This window comes from Megachile rotundata, chromosome 8 (assembly GCF_050947335.1).
Source record: "Megachile rotundata isolate GNS110a chromosome 8, iyMegRotu1, whole genome shotgun sequence".
In the NCBI taxonomy this organism is placed as follows: Eukaryota; Metazoa; Arthropoda; class Insecta; order Hymenoptera; family Megachilidae; genus Megachile; species Megachile rotundata.
The window spans coordinates 16,716,188-16,731,190 of NC_134990.1; the positions used below are offsets into that span (position 1 = coordinate 16,716,188).

General features: G+C 42.7%; 2 protein-coding genes across 14 annotated transcripts in view; one reads left to right on the forward strand and one right to left on the reverse strand.

Moving 5' to 3' along the window:
* Lar (tyrosine-protein phosphatase Lar) overlaps positions 1–13,070 on the forward strand; it is a 152,015-nt gene extending 138,945 nt beyond the window's left edge. For all 10 annotated transcript variants that reach the window (XM_012284061.2, XM_076534528.1, XM_076534534.1 and 7 more), the window contains 7 exons: positions 3,598–3,737; positions 3,796–3,998; positions 4,057–4,223; positions 4,296–5,656; positions 5,936–6,162; positions 6,834–8,640; positions 8,704–13,070. In XM_012284061.2, coding sequence (XP_012139451.2) covers positions 3,598–3,737; positions 3,796–3,998; positions 4,057–4,223; positions 4,296–5,656; positions 5,936–6,162; positions 6,834–8,640; positions 8,704–8,772 — 3,974 coding nt within the window. In that variant the 3' untranslated portion in view covers positions 8,773–13,070. The remainder of the gene's footprint in view (positions 1–3,597; positions 3,738–3,795; positions 3,999–4,056; positions 4,224–4,295; positions 5,657–5,935; positions 6,163–6,833; positions 8,641–8,703) is intronic.
* Positions 13,071–13,127: 57 nt separating this feature from the next.
* On the reverse strand, positions 13,128–14,843 carry LOC100877092 (putative Golgi apparatus membrane protein-like protein CG5021). 4 transcript variants are annotated; one of them, XM_012284049.2, is made up of 5 exons: positions 14,685–14,843; positions 14,211–14,287; positions 13,902–14,136; positions 13,410–13,652; positions 13,128–13,339 (listed from the first exon to the last, which is right to left on the reverse strand). In XM_012284049.2, the coding sequence occupies exons 1-5, from the start codon at positions 14,697–14,699 to the stop codon at positions 13,274–13,276; spliced, it is 636 nt and encodes a 211-aa protein (XP_012139439.1). In that variant the 5' UTR covers positions 14,700–14,843; the 3' UTR covers positions 13,128–13,273. The 4 variants fall into 4 exon arrangements, with proteins under 4 accessions (XP_012139439.1, XP_003702753.1, XP_012139440.1 ...); XM_003702705.3 differs by having other exon boundaries at positions 13,410–13,664; XM_012284050.1 differs by lacking the exon at positions 14,685–14,843 and adding an exon at positions 14,499–14,678 and having other exon boundaries at positions 13,410–13,664.
* Positions 14,844–15,003: the final 160 nt, after the last annotated feature.

The window sequence follows — 15,003 nt, forward strand, 5'->3', positions numbered from 1 at the left end:
GATAATAGAGTATCGAAAAAGGATCAACGTACCTTTTCGTTTCTTTGTTTTGTTCCTCCTCCCTCTGAGAAACCCCGTGACCCTAACGAACGCATGCTTCTCCCCTTTTTGATCTCCTTTGCTCCGATCCGTTAGCACCACGGATAAAATCAACAGTCGAGAAACCGAACGGGAAATCCGATTAGTTCGCGCGCTGTATACTTTCGAGACCGACCGATTCGAAAACGACGCGCTTCGGTTCACGGTCGTATCCACGTGCGTATTTTGCGAAGAATTTTGTGATTTTTTGCATGGATGAATGCGCGGATGGATGCTGCTGGTAAAACAAAAGGGAACAAAAGAAGGACGGAAATATTTTTGACCGGGCTCGGGATTCCTCCTTCTCTCTCTCTCTCTCTCTCTCTCTGAGATAATCTCCACCATCACCGTTACAACCACCACCACCACCACCACCACCGTGAAATATAAAAAAATAATGATTATTTTTTTCATCGAGCTAACGTTTTTTGCGGGTGACTTTTTGGAGTTGCAAAAACAGAACAATTTTTCCACGAATATGTTCCTCGCTCGCATATCCTTATCAATTTATTCGTGAATTTTTTCCGTACGAACAACGCGGACAGACCAGGTTTCACGATCTCTCCTCTCTCGCTTCCTCTCTGTCCTTCCCCGGGTCCCATTCTCTTTGAATACACACGTAGTTTTACAACGAGATCCTGTCGGTTTTCACGCGTCCCGAACCACACGATACACCGATCCTCTCTCGTTACTTGTTATGGTTTCTCCTTCCTATAGCTTTCTTTTCGGTAGACACTTTATCATAGGTCTTCCCTCTCGATGCCTCGTGCCGCGACGAGGGAAACGACGGAATGTTTCGTTTCTTTCTTCCGTTCGTTCATTCTTCTTTTAATCTCTACCCTGTTTTTTGTCTGTCTGTCTCTCTTTCTTTGCGTTGCGTCCCCGTCGGTGGCGAGTTCCGTTTTTCTCGGTCAAGGAAATAGTCGCAAGAGTCGCGCGAAAAGAAACGAAAGGTCTTTCTCTCGGCGGCAGGGGGCAGGTGGACACGAGCCTTTAGTTATTTCATATTTGGAGTAGTGATTGCGCATGCCAGATAAAAGAAAAGAAAAAGATATTCTCACATCTCCCGCCTCTCTGCGACCAACTGCAACCGAGGAGCAAGCGATATTTTGTTCGATTTAACGATCGATTCGAATCGAGAATTTTCACCACCGACATTTTTCGTCAGAGCGGCAAAAAAAAAAGAAAATAGAAAGAGAAAAAAGAATAAAGAGAAAAGAAAAAAAATATCTGCGGATAGAGCAGAAAAGGGTACGATTGGAATCGAGCGCGTGGGAGGGAGGGAACGAAGAAACGAGCGAGTGCGCGTGTGCGTGTTTCACCAGCGAAACGGACGAAAATTATTATCACACGCCACCCCAACCCGACACCCCCCTATCGTTCTTTTTTTGTCTAAGTCAAAGCATAAAGAATAGCTGTAAAAGAGGCCATGTTGACGTTGATGATAATCAGTAGTATGCTACCCACTGATATGCCTAAATATTATTAAATATTTAATGATTCAATATTCAATATACGTGAGAAGTTGACACGAATTTTTACGAGTTTTTTTTTTCCCACTTTTTTGGCGACTTTTGGGGCGCAGCTGAAAAAAGTGAGTATCCCTTAGCTCGTTTCGAGTTGTGCCATGAATTTTCTTCCTACTTGATCGTTTTCTATATATGTATATATATATATATTAACAGACATAAATATATATATGTACATATACTTTTTTTCTATTTTCCGTCTCTTTTTTCGCATATCGTTTTGTTTTTTCTAACTGCGAGAGACCATTTTGGAAATGTCATTTTTTTACCATCTTTTTGTTGCTGCAAACGGAAGAGCAGAAACGTAAATCGAAATGAAAATCGTTTACGCGCAACAAAACGCTGCGACTACGCGCTCGCCAACTTTTTGTTTTTTTTTCCGCTGCATACCGATCTTATCGTGGCCGTAATTGATGCGTTAATTGCGCGCTAGAGGATGGGAGGAAAAATTTGATCCAGGGTGGGGATGAAACTTTTTCTTCGCGGTACAGCAGTCGCGCGTTTGTTTGGCTTTTCCTTTGCCGGTACCTTTTCCCCTGCAACGCATTTTTATTTTCTGCCAGACTACGTAGAGGCTACAGTGATTGTTTCGATTGCGTGCGAAATTAGAGAAGTACGTAGACACCGCTAAAGTTTTCTTTGGTTTTGTTTTTTATTTGTTTTTTTTTTTTTTTTGTTGTCGATCACGATCGTTGTTTCGTTCTTGTTTTTCTGTGTAATGCCGATGACATTTCCGGTGCCGGATACTGGACCGTCCATGAGAGATAGTACACAGCATCGTCTATCCTATATCGTCTATCGCCGATGAAAATGTGCGCGAGACAGAAACGTTGTGCCGAGAAGCAAACACGGTTTGTGAAAAATAAAAAGAACTAAAAAAAAAAAAACAAGCGGAAAAATAGAAAAATCGAGAAAAATAGAAATACGTTGAAAACTCGTCGAAACGTACACGAAAAAAAAAGAAACAAGGGAGACAATGTAGCAACGTTCGCGAGAAATTATATCGAAGCGGCTTATCGATGTGGGTAACTGTAAATACACGAGATACATTTTGTTACCCTTGCACGTTTTAACGAAAAACACGAATGCACGATTCTGTTGGCACAGTTTTCATCCACACCCAGCACCAATGATCGTAGATCGCCGCACACGTTGTACGCATATGATACGTGCGTGTAAAACTGGCTTCGTTTTGTCATGGACTCTCCAATATTGCCGTCTATATAGCATTATCGTCCAACGTAACCGCGCCGGCGATCACGTGTTTATTCGCGCGATTCGTATATTCGCGTCCTCGAACCGAATGCAAAATAAAAAAGAAAAAAAAAAACATACATTATTGGTATTCAAATGGAGGATTATCGTACCGTAAGGACGTAGAGCATGAGGTACCGCGTACCTCGTAACGTTGTTTGTACGTTGTTTTGTCCGTGTGCGATTGGTGGCATGTATATTTTCTCCGTTACTTTTTCTTTACTCTCTCGTTCCTCTTCCACGTTTGCGTTCTTTATTTCTCATTTTTCATTTCTCGTTTTTCATTTATATCGCTCGCAAGTATTTAATCGCAGACGCTTTGATTTTTCGTACTTTTCGCCACGACGAACGGGATAAACCGAACGCGTCTAATCTCATCGATTAAACGTCACCGACGAAATCGTCGACGTTTCTCTTTTCGCTTAATCCACGTTGATTTATATCGATGTATCGTAGCGAAAAGTACATACCGTTGAGTCGCTTCGCGTCAGACTATGCTTACGACGGACAACGCTCGACGAATTACCGGTATACCCGTTTTTCGTTTCGTTCAGTTCTCGTTTAAACTTTCGCGTTTATTTTGCAGGGATTACTCGTTACTCTATTATTTCATCGTTATTCCCACCTTTTCCCTTTCACGCGTGTGACTGCGATTACGTGTAGGTGAATGCGCGATTGGATGTGTGACGGACCGTCGTGCGTAAGGAGCATCGATTAACCGTGCGTTGCGTTCCAGTTCCGGGAGATCCTCAGGACGTGAAAGCAAGACCGATCAATTCGACCGCGATACACGTCGAATGGAAACCGCCGAAATCGAAAGAACAGAACGGCGTGATAAGAGGTTATCACATACACGTGCAAGAAGTGAGAGAAGAGGTGAGTGGTTGCTTAAAATAGAGGAGCTGGAAGCTGACCCTCGCGAATCTACCTTTAGGGAAAGGATCTACTGAACGAGCCGATACGACGCGACGTGCACGATGACGGCGTGCTAGAAATGAACATCACCGGTTTGCAACCGGACACTCGATACTCGGTGCAGGTAGCGGCACTCACGAGAAAAGGAGACGGCGATCGTTCGACGCCGGTTCACGTTCGTACGCCCGGCGGTGTTCCGAACAGACCTCAGGTTAACGTAAAGTACGTTCTTCTCTTCCGAACGCTCCTGAGTCGATCACGAGAAACTTGTCCTTTTCAGAGTTTTGTCCAGAGAGCCGGTCGAGCTGGAGCTCGATTGGGAGCAACCTACGCAAACCTACGGCGACCTGTTGGGTTACAGAATCAGGTACGGAATCAAGAATCAGACGCTGAAAGAGGAATTCATCGAAGGGACTCGGGTACACACCTATAAAATCACCGACTTGGGTGAGTACTTGCATAATCTATCACGTTAATTTTGATTTAAAATTAATCGGTCGGCTGGTCTCGCGTTCTCAGAGGAGAGAGGCGTGGATTACGAGTTTAGGGTCGCAGGACAGAACGCGATCGGTTTCGGTCAGGAGACGGTGCGCTATTGGTTCAGTCCCGAAGGAGAGCCGACCGGTCCTCCGACGAACCTGTCCTACACCTTCCAAACTCCCGACACCGTGTGCGTCACGTGGGACAAGCCTTTGCGGCAGCACAGAAACGGACAAATAATCGGTTACGACGTGCAGTTCAATAAGAAGAACGATCATTCGACGACCATCGACCGAAACACGACCAAGACCAGGGCGGTCTTCACGAATTTGGAAGAGAATACGGAGTACGTGTTCCACGTAAGGGCGCACACGTCGAGGGGCAGCGGTCCGTACTCGGAGAAAATTACGATAATAACGGAGAAGGATATCGGTCGAGCACCGCTGTCCGTGAAAGCGGTGGCCACGTCGGAAACGAGCGTGGAGGTCTGGTGGGAACCGGTGCCTAATCGCGGTAAGATCCTCGGCTACCAAATCTTCTACACCACCACGGCCGTCGAGGATCTCGACGAATGGAAGCAGAAGTCCGTCGGACTCACCGAGTCGGCGGATCTGGTGAATTTGGAAAAGTTTACTCAGTACGCGATCACGGTGGCCGCCAGGTACAAGACCACCCTGGGCAGGCTCAGCGAAAAGGTGACGGTCAAAGTGAAACCGGAAGACGTGCCGTTGAATCTCAGGGCACCCGACTCGTCCACCCATTCGATGACACTGTCTTGGACACCGCCTATCAAGCTGAACCCCATGAACTACAAAGTGTCGTTCGACGCCGTCAAGGAGTTCGTCGACTCGCAAGGTATCACGCAAACGCAGATCGTGCCTCGTAGACAGATGCTGCTGGATCCGTCCGTGACGACCGTCACCGTGAACGAGCTACAGCCCTTCACGACGTACAACGTGAACGTCAGCGCTGTGCCACGCGACGGTCAGTACAGGCCGCCTGCGAAAATTACGGTCACCACGCAGATGGCGGCGCCGAAACCGATGGTCAAGCCAGATTTTTACGGGGTGGTCAACGGCGAGGAGATTCAGGTGATTCTGCCGCAAGCTTCCGAGGAGTACGGCCCGATCTCGCACTATTACCTGATTGTCGTGCCTGAAGACAAATCCACGGCTGATAAGCAACCGGACGAGCTGACGGAGGACATGATCGCGGACAAAGGAGCTAAACAGGAGAGGGACAACGCGCCTTACATCGCTGCCAAATTCCCGCACAGGGACATCCCGTACACGTTTCATCTGGGAAGCGGAGACATCTACGAGGGTTACGAGAATCGTAAACTGGAGAAAAATAAGCGGTATAGAATATTTGTTCGCGCCGTGGTCGACACGCCGAGAAAGGTAAAGATAAATTATTAAACGCTCGGAATATCGATCGACGATAAAAAAAGATATTACTGATCTAATCTTGTCGTTTAATGTTATTATTGATGGGGGTATTAATAATCGAATAGCTGGTAATTCGACGTTATCGTAATCCGCTAAAAAGAATTTTTATTTTGATGTCGCCTTTCTTTTCGGACGCTTTATTTTTATATTCGCGCATGTTTGTATTTACGTTCGTAATGGAATTAAGTCCCGGAACGAGTGAATAAATAAACGTTTTTCGTTCGATCGCAGCATCTGTACACCTCTTCACCCTTCTCCGAGTACTTGTCGCTCGACATGAGGGAAGTGCCACCTGGCGAACCACCCAGACGTCCTAATCCCAACACCCCGGTCGATGGAAATCCAGAGGTGTCCGTTAAAACCAGCGGCCAAGAGCCGGGAATGGTTTGGGTGGTTGGTCCGATAATAGCGGCGCTGATGGTCAGCGTATTTCTCGTACTCCTGTTTGTCATTAAAAAGTAAGTATCGCCGCTTTACCGTGGCGGGACTTGGATCGAACTCGATACGGAATAACATACTGTTTCATTATGAAAACGATCAGACCGCGTCACCGACGAAATTATTTACGCTTCGCCGAAGCTTCTTTACTTAGCGGCCGTTCGTCCAAGCGAAATTATTCAGTACAACGAAAATAATATCGTGATCGTACGTTTCGAATTAGTTCCCGAAATACGTGGCTTTAAAGCCTAAAGAGGGATGATGAATGGCGATGAAATTCTCAGAAATAACGTGTCCTACATTTTTTTCTTGGGAGCGCGTACGCGCGATAAAAGTATAAAAAAAAACGAAAGCTGAGTCAGCAGCTGACCAGCGCGCACGTTTTTCCTAGCTCGGGATAGGTCAGTACCGTGTGCGACTGCGAGGTTCGATCGTGCAAACGGAGACAACTATATTAAAGTATTTCAAGTCGTGTTTCGCTTCGAGCGAGCATATCTTGCTAATGGAAAGTCGTATCGACGAAAACCCGTTTTAAGAAACAAGCTTTCGTGCTTCTAACGACGTTAATCTCCGTTAAATCGCCAAATTTTTCTACGCTCGAAACTATGCAAATTGATTCGGATCGAGTAAAATGATCAAAGTCCCGCATTTTTCGTGAAAGCATATTTCTTACGTACGATAATTGTCACAGGCGAAGACAACCGTGCAAAGCACCGGATCAAGCAGCCGTAACCCGACCGTTGATGGCAGCCGACATTAGCTCGAATCACGCGCCGTCCGATCCCGTCGAGATGCGTCGTTTGAATTTCCAAACACCGGGCATGGTATCTCATCCACCGATTCCTATTAGCGAGCTAGGAAATCACATCGAGCGTCTGAAAGCGAACGACAATCTAAAATTCAGTCAAGAGTACGAATCGATAGAACCCGGCCAACAGTTCACTTGGGACCACTCGAACATGGAAGTGAACGCGTCGAAGAATCGTTACGCGAACGTGATCGCCTACGATCATTCCAGAGTGATTTTGCAAACGATCGACGGCATATCGGGCACAGACTACATAAACGCGAACTACTGCGACGGTTATAGGAAACAGAACGCGTACGTGGCCACTCAAGGACCGCTGCAAGAGACGTTCGGCGACTTCTGGCGAATGTGTTGGGAGCTGAGATCCAGCACGATCGTGATGATGACGAAACTAGAGGAAAGGACGAGGATCAAATGCGATCAGTATTGGCCGAGCAGAGGATCCGAGACGTACGGTTTGATGACCGTGACGATCACCGACGTTCAAGAATTGGCAACCTACTGTATCCGAACGTTCCAGATATCTCGAGCAGGTTATTCGGAGAGACGCGAAATCAAGCAGTTACAGTTCACGGCTTGGCCGGATCACGGTGTACCCGAGCATCCTGCCCCGTTCTTGCAGTTCCTACGTAGAGTCAGATCGTTGAATCCACCCGAGAGCGGGCCGTTGATCGTGCACTGTAGCGCAGGTGTCGGTAGAACCGGCTGCTTCATCGTCATCGATTCGATGCTCGAGAGGATCAAACACGAGAAAATGATCGACATATACGGCCACGTGACTTGTCTGCGCGCTCAAAGGAACTACATGGTACAAACCGAGGATCAATACATATTCATTCACGACGCCCTTTACGAGGCGGTGATTTGCGGTAACACGGAAGTGCCTGCCAGAAATTTACACTCCCACATCCAGAAGCTGATGCAGCCAGAGCTCGACAATATCACTGGCATGGAACTGGAGTTTAAGAAACTATCCAACATCAAGGTGGACTCGTCGCGATTCATATCGGCGAATCTGCCTTGCAACAAGCACAAAAACCGACTGGTACACATTCTGCCGTACGAGTGTACCAGAGTATGCCTGCAACCTCAGCGAAACATCGAAGGATCCGACTACATAAACGCTAGTCTGATCGACGGTTATCGGTATCGCGGCGCTTACATAGCCACTCAAGGTCCCCTGTGCGACACCACCGACGATTTTTGGCGTATGCTCTGGGAACACAACTCCACGATCGTGGTCATGCTGACGAAACTCAAGGAAATGGGCAGGGAGAAGTGTCATCAGTATTGGCCGTCCGACAGGTCGATTCGATATCAGTGTTTCGTAGTCGATCCGATCGCGGAGTACAACATGCCCCAGTACATCCTGCGAGAGTTTAAAGTGACGGACGCTCGGGACGGAGCGAGCCGCACGGTCAGACAGTTCCAGTTCATCGACTGGCCGGAACAGGGTGTCCCGAAATCCGGCGACGGGTTCATCGATTTTATCGGACAAGTGCACAAAACGAAGGAACAATTCGGTCAGGATGGCCCGATAACCGTACACTGTAGCGCGGGCGTTGGTAGGACGGGTGTCTTCATCACGCTCAGCATCGTGCTGGAACGTATGCAGTACGAAGGAGTGGTCGACATCTTCCAAACGGTTAGAATATTGCGAACGCAACGCCCAGCCATGGTTCAAACCGAGGTATACGTCGATTTTTCTTTCGTCGCTGTTAAGAGAACGAGTAGTAACCGTTTACTTTTTCAGGACCAGTATCAGTTTTGCTATCGTGCCAGTTTGGAATACCTGGGTTCTTTCGATCATTACGCCAACTGACAACCCGACACTCACGAGGACAGAGACTCGACCAGGGACAGAAGAGATCGACAGAGAAACGACAGAGACGTCGGGGAACGAGCAAAAGTACGACGCGTCTAGTACGACGCGGACAAAAAATCGTGTAAGTTTGTAAGTATGTAGTCTACGCCACGGGCATAACGCGTACCACTCGTGGCCATACCTTTCGAGGACGAAGGCGATAGAGAGCCGATTACAGCGTAGTTAAACCAAGTGTATCGTTAGTCAATGGTGTCGCGACAATCGCGAGATACGCGGAAGACTTCTGTATCGAGAACCGCGTACAATGTGCGCGTTCCACTCAATTGTATTCAAAAATTACCCCGAACGAACGAACCGGGACAAGACTGCCGTTTAGAACCATTTACGGCTCAGAATCGTAGAAACAATCATATCTCTGTAGGAATATTCTTTATCGAAACTTCTTTTACGGTTTAAAGCAAAAACGATTAAAAAAAAAACATAGAAAAAACGAGAGAAGAAAAACGCAGAATCTACGAACAAAAAAAATTGAGGAACCGCAACTTGGACGTTTTCCAACCGACAATGAATTTGATCGAATAGGATCGAACGGAGGCTGATCTACCATTCGACGAGTAGATACCTCGAGTAATTAGGTTCGATCGTCGAAACATATCCAACTCGATCGTTCGAAGACTCGCGAAAATCGATCTTGCTTAGATAATTTAAACGTAAGGGAACGACTGACAAGGATCATCGTTTCGAGCGTGCCTCGCGTTTTTTCTTGCGGCACAAAAATGCGTGAATAAAGTTCAAACACGTGTTCTCCTATTCGTCGAAGATAAGTGCTTCCATGTTTGTGGGAAAGCTGTAACGTCCGAGAACGAGCAAATATGCGAAATACGCTTCGTCAGAAACATCATCGATCGAGTACGCGTTCGAAAAGTACTTATGTACGTCGTCGTTGCGAGTAAGAATATCGAGGACAGAAGAGTTGCGAGAGTCTCGGTAATAAACGTCGAGAATGCAGCAGAAAGACGTAAAGGACAGTCGTAAAAACTGATCAGTTTTCTGAACCGAACGGGGAAGAAAAATTCCATGGCAGCTCTTGATCCGTAAGACAAACAGGTGTCTTAAAATTGATAGAAAAAGTCAACTACGTTTTTTCCACATATCATTTTTCTTTATCGATGTTTGATCCGTTGGGTCTCCAAACTGGTCACTTTCTGCCATTGTCACTTTCGCTCGGTGACAAGAAAATTACCATACTGCCAAATCGACAATTATTCATGATGAACCCATTACGCACGATAGGAATCTTCTCATTACCTACTGTAATTTTAAGTAGACCTTAAGCGATCGTTCTAAGGATTAGAGTGTCTAAGCGATGCCATTAGAAAGAGAAGAAGAAACTGATCGAATGAAAGAAGAGTGAAAGGAAACGGTGCCTATACTCGATTAAAACGCACGAAAGAGTTGCGCAGGTTTCTATGAGAATTAATTTAACTAGAAGCACTGTATGTTGGATTCGCGTACTGTTCCCCCGAGCCCTGGATACCCTCGTGTACAAAGTTCCATCGCAGGCTTCTACCTCGACTACTTTTACGATTTTCCCAGATGACTCGGCTAACAATTTGCCACCAACTTGGATCATTCCTGACTCGGTTAATATCGTCAGACTGAGTTGCCTCGTGTTCGAGGCGTGTTACGCTTCTTCGTAGTACAATTTATCGAAAAACAAACCGGAGAATTCTGGAATCCACGAATATCTGTTTCCCCCAGCATCGAAACGCCGAATCAATGTCAAAAGAGGAAAAGAAAAAAAAAGGGATCGCGGTGATAACATCGCGATCGATCGTGCGCAAACGTATATCCTTTTTGATAACTTTCGACGCGTATCACTTGCGATTCAAAGAGTTATAAAGTTCGTAGTCTATTCAAGACAATAAACTCGTATTCTCGTTTATATAGGTATATACGTCTTCTCTATTTCAAAATGTCCACTGTTCATTACGATAGAACATAAAATTCTACCGATAAACTATGTAAGTATAATGTAACGAACGTGTTCGCCTACGACTCAGTCGATTTTTTGACATTGTTTCGGCATGGATCGTGGTCCGTTTTAGCATTCGAAAAGAAATCAGTATTATTCTTCTAGATTCGATCTTGAAATTATTCCAAACCAAGCATTCGACGCTTCTTTCGGTTGAAAGCGGTTCGAGGGTCAGGAATTGTGACTAAAACTGTACATAAATGCACCGTCTGTCATAAACAACATAGATATAAATATGAATATATATATATATATACATAAACAAAATGATATATATATTATATATATATATATAAATATTATAAATAATACAAATGAAGAGAGTACGCATTTAAAGAAAGAAAAAAAAGAAACAAAGCTGTGGATATTTTCCAGACTGTCAAGATCGATATATTTGTTTGTTTCCCGAAAAAGCAGGGTGTTATGTATTTGTAAGGTTTTTGTTTCGATGCTTTTCATGGTTTTTTATTTTATTTTCGACGCATCTTTTGATACTGTTTTTTAACATCTTTGTACATTATTCTTTTTTACGCAAACTTTTATTGCGTACCTATTTTTTTACACGAGATTTACATCGAATATTATGTGAATAATATATTAGTTCAGGAACATGCATTTATTCGTATCTCGTATCTCTTTATTTCACGTTGTAAGACTGAAGGCCATTGCGTCTAATGTACTCCCGTGCGTGTATCTTCGGTACTTGTCAAAGTACTTAAATGGCTCGGTCGTCGTTGTTACGAAAAATAGACTACTTAATCTTTGCATCTCTACATTGTCTCGAACATCGCGACATTTGTTTCCATTGAAACATAGCGTTCATACCCAATGTGCATTTCGATCTTTTTCATGACATTTCTCGATGATTTTCGCTTGTAAATACATTCCCGATATCCTCACCGAACCATTCTTCGTAGTGAAATTGGCCTTTGGTACAAACACGAAACGATTAGCTTATTCAACGTTTAATTTTCGTGCTAACTCGTCCAACTGAAGTGTACAGTATTTTGTTTCTACATCGTCTTAGCGTATAAGTTACCTTTCGATATCGTCATGGAACGTAAATTCTAGCGCAGCTACTCCGGCAGCGGAATGCTCTTTTGTAATCAGCGATTGTGAAGTTGCAAAACAAATTTCTTTGATAAAACTTTGTTACTACTGAAGAGTACAATCGGTATATAGAAGTTTAACGAAAGTCGACTCGTTCTGCAAGATATCAGACTGTTGTGTTTGCTACGAACTCTTTTTTAACGTATCTACATCTAGTTTCCACAGTTTCGATTCAAAGACGACCCGTGTGCAAAATTTCGACAGTATTCGTAACAAAGGAACGGGATGAATTATAAATATCATGGCACAATAATTTTTGAAATGTTCAAAATTACTCTATCGTTCAATTTTTAAGCGGTATACTTTGTAAGGTTTGACAAAGCAAACAGAAAAAAAATATATACACGTACACACACACAAACACATACATTCATATAAAATTCTGCACAAAGTGCAGTTTTGCCAATACGGTCGACAACTTCGCGTTCAAAGTTCCAGACTAAAAATACAATATTATGGAAAACGAAAAGTTAAATGATTGTATAAAACATATTACTAGTTGTATAAGTTGGTAGCGTTAAATTGTATTCGATGAATTTACTGATACAAGGAAGTCCACGATATTCATATATTTATAAGGTACCGATCGTAATGTTATTACGTTTCTTTTGTATCATTCCAAAAGTTTTGTGTACGTTGTACTTTAGCTGCGTGTCTATCGTTAGTGTTTACAATTTTTTTACATCCCAAAATGTATAGCAATATATGTGGTTTGTTGTATTCTTCTTCTTGAAAAGCATACAACTCGCGTTTTCGGAGCAGTATTTAATAACATTAACAATGCATAATCGGCCATGAATGCTCCGTGCAATACCACGACGAGTTTGTTACCCTATCGTAAGATCGTTTCGAGTTGACTCGCTCGACTAAGACTGCGAGCAATTGCAGTCATTAATCCTCAGAAAAATATGAATTAAAGACACGAAGAATAAGTCAAATACTAAATAATCGTTGAAAAAATGGGAAATTATTTTGTGATACTTTCTTGCCAGAAAGAATACAACAGGCTGAAGTGAATATAATAAATGCAATGTTACTAATTAACACCTATACAAATTAAATATTGTGTAATAGAAAGTCTGTTGACGAGGAGAAATAATGTGTACATTATGTATTGCCTTATGGCATTAATAAACTAATAACTAACGTACATTCCCATTTTTCCATTGTCTTCTATTTTGGGAGATCATCTAAAACAAACACCAAATGATTTTAGTAGCAACTTTATTATATCGTTTCATCGATACATATAATAATATTCGTTAATACGTATGCACAAGTCGTAATGTTCCAATGTGGATCTCCTTATGGTAACACCGCAATTAAATAATATCACGTTAAAAAAGTTTTAACTTATATCATATTGGCTGGTTGACTTGGATTATTTGTTGGTGGACTCCTGGTCATCATAGATGCAACCTGCAATAATGACTTTCATAGCCAACGTTCACGAACGCTTACAATAACAAGACTCCTTCAATGAATCTACCTTTTGTATGACTTGTCTTCTTAAGAAATCCCCTGTTGCTGCTGAAACATTTTGTTCCTTTCCCATTTTACATTTTATGTATCCGTACAAATTTGCACCATTCAGAACAATCGCGATGCACACCAACAGAAGCCATTTAATCTTTAAGCCAAAGAGGGCTATTATAAAAAATATGGACCACAACATTGGACACAGAATCAACGCTGTCCAAAATATACAAGCTTCTTGGGAGTTGATGCGATTCTGTTGATTACCCTGGAACACAGGGTACATAGTAGATCTTGCATTTTATGGTGTAAGAATGGTAAGATAATAAATTCCTGCATGCATAATTATAACATTGAGCGGAAACAGTGAGAGGCACATGACACAACATAAATGATAAAAAGTAACTACTGGTAATCAACCAAAGTAAGAAAAAAGTTTCAAGATAATTGTCATGAATTGCCTTTTTACAATAAATAGTTTGTACAATAATATTCAAGAACAAACCTTTCTGGATTCAAATACCCAATGACTTTTTCCATTGTCATCTACGTAATTCCACCATCTGAGACCAACCATCAACCTTCCAGTAATATTTTTTACCGTCCAAAAGTCCATTGACAAGAGTAACACAATAGTTACGAAACTAGCTATAAAACTATTTGAAAACAATCCACAAAACATGTAGACTATTACAGCTGCTACTCGGAAGGCTAAGTGAAATGCAGTGACATATGGATGCCTACAAAAGTAGAAAGCGTTATCCAAACTGAAGGATGCTTAATTAAACATTACGGTTTATAAAGTTGTACATACTTAAGCTTATTGCTGTTTTGATTCGTCTCATCCTCTTCTACAAAAGCTATTGTATCGTCATCCATTAGTAAAGGAACCTAGAAATGACAGATATTAATTAGATAGTAACAACTAACATCACAACTTTGTGTACAACGACGATGCTAACCAAAAAGATAAAATTCTTTGTGTTTTAGTAAAAGATCATGTGCATTAAAATTTAGCAACATTGTATTGTGTATATTTAATGAACTTTTATGCGTACGATCGACTCAGTTAATATGTGTTAACTTTAACTAATATACATACTGGAATTTATAATCAACTGTCATAGACAATTGCGATATTATAACAAAATAATATCAATTTTTCATACGCTAAAAACTATTTCCTTATAACGTTCTAGAAGAAACTAGAATTTAATTGATATCACAAAAAAGCATTTTGACGTCCATGTATGTACACAAATCGAATGGGCTAAAACCTTACACTTACCGACGCAGACGCCATGTTGTCATGTTTGCCGAGATTTCGTCGATATTAGCGCCACGTAATAGCTCAAAAAGCGCGAAACATACGTCACTAAATTTTAAATTAAAGTAGTACAACAAGAGTACAAGATACGCTCTAATTTTTAAATTTTTTAACAATTGAACAGTTTCGATGTCATTTTGATCATTCAAATTTCGCCGCGCGACCGAAAGTCGCTTCCAGATTGGTAAATCGAGTCATGAATTCTATTGGCTGAACGTTGAAAATTATATTCTATGTAACACGCCACACTTGCCGAAGTGAAGCAACCCCGTTCGGTAAA

Coding starts and splice junctions, on each gene's coding strand:
- LOC100877092 (XM_003702705.3), bottom strand. Junction 14,137..14,210: donor CAAAACAGCAATAAGCTTAA/GTATGTACAACT, acceptor CTACTTTTGTAG/GCATCCATATGTCACTGCAT. Junction 13,665..13,901: donor GGGTATTTGAATCCAGAAAG/GTTTGTTCTTGA, acceptor CCTGTGTTCCAG/GGTAATCAACAGAATCGCAT.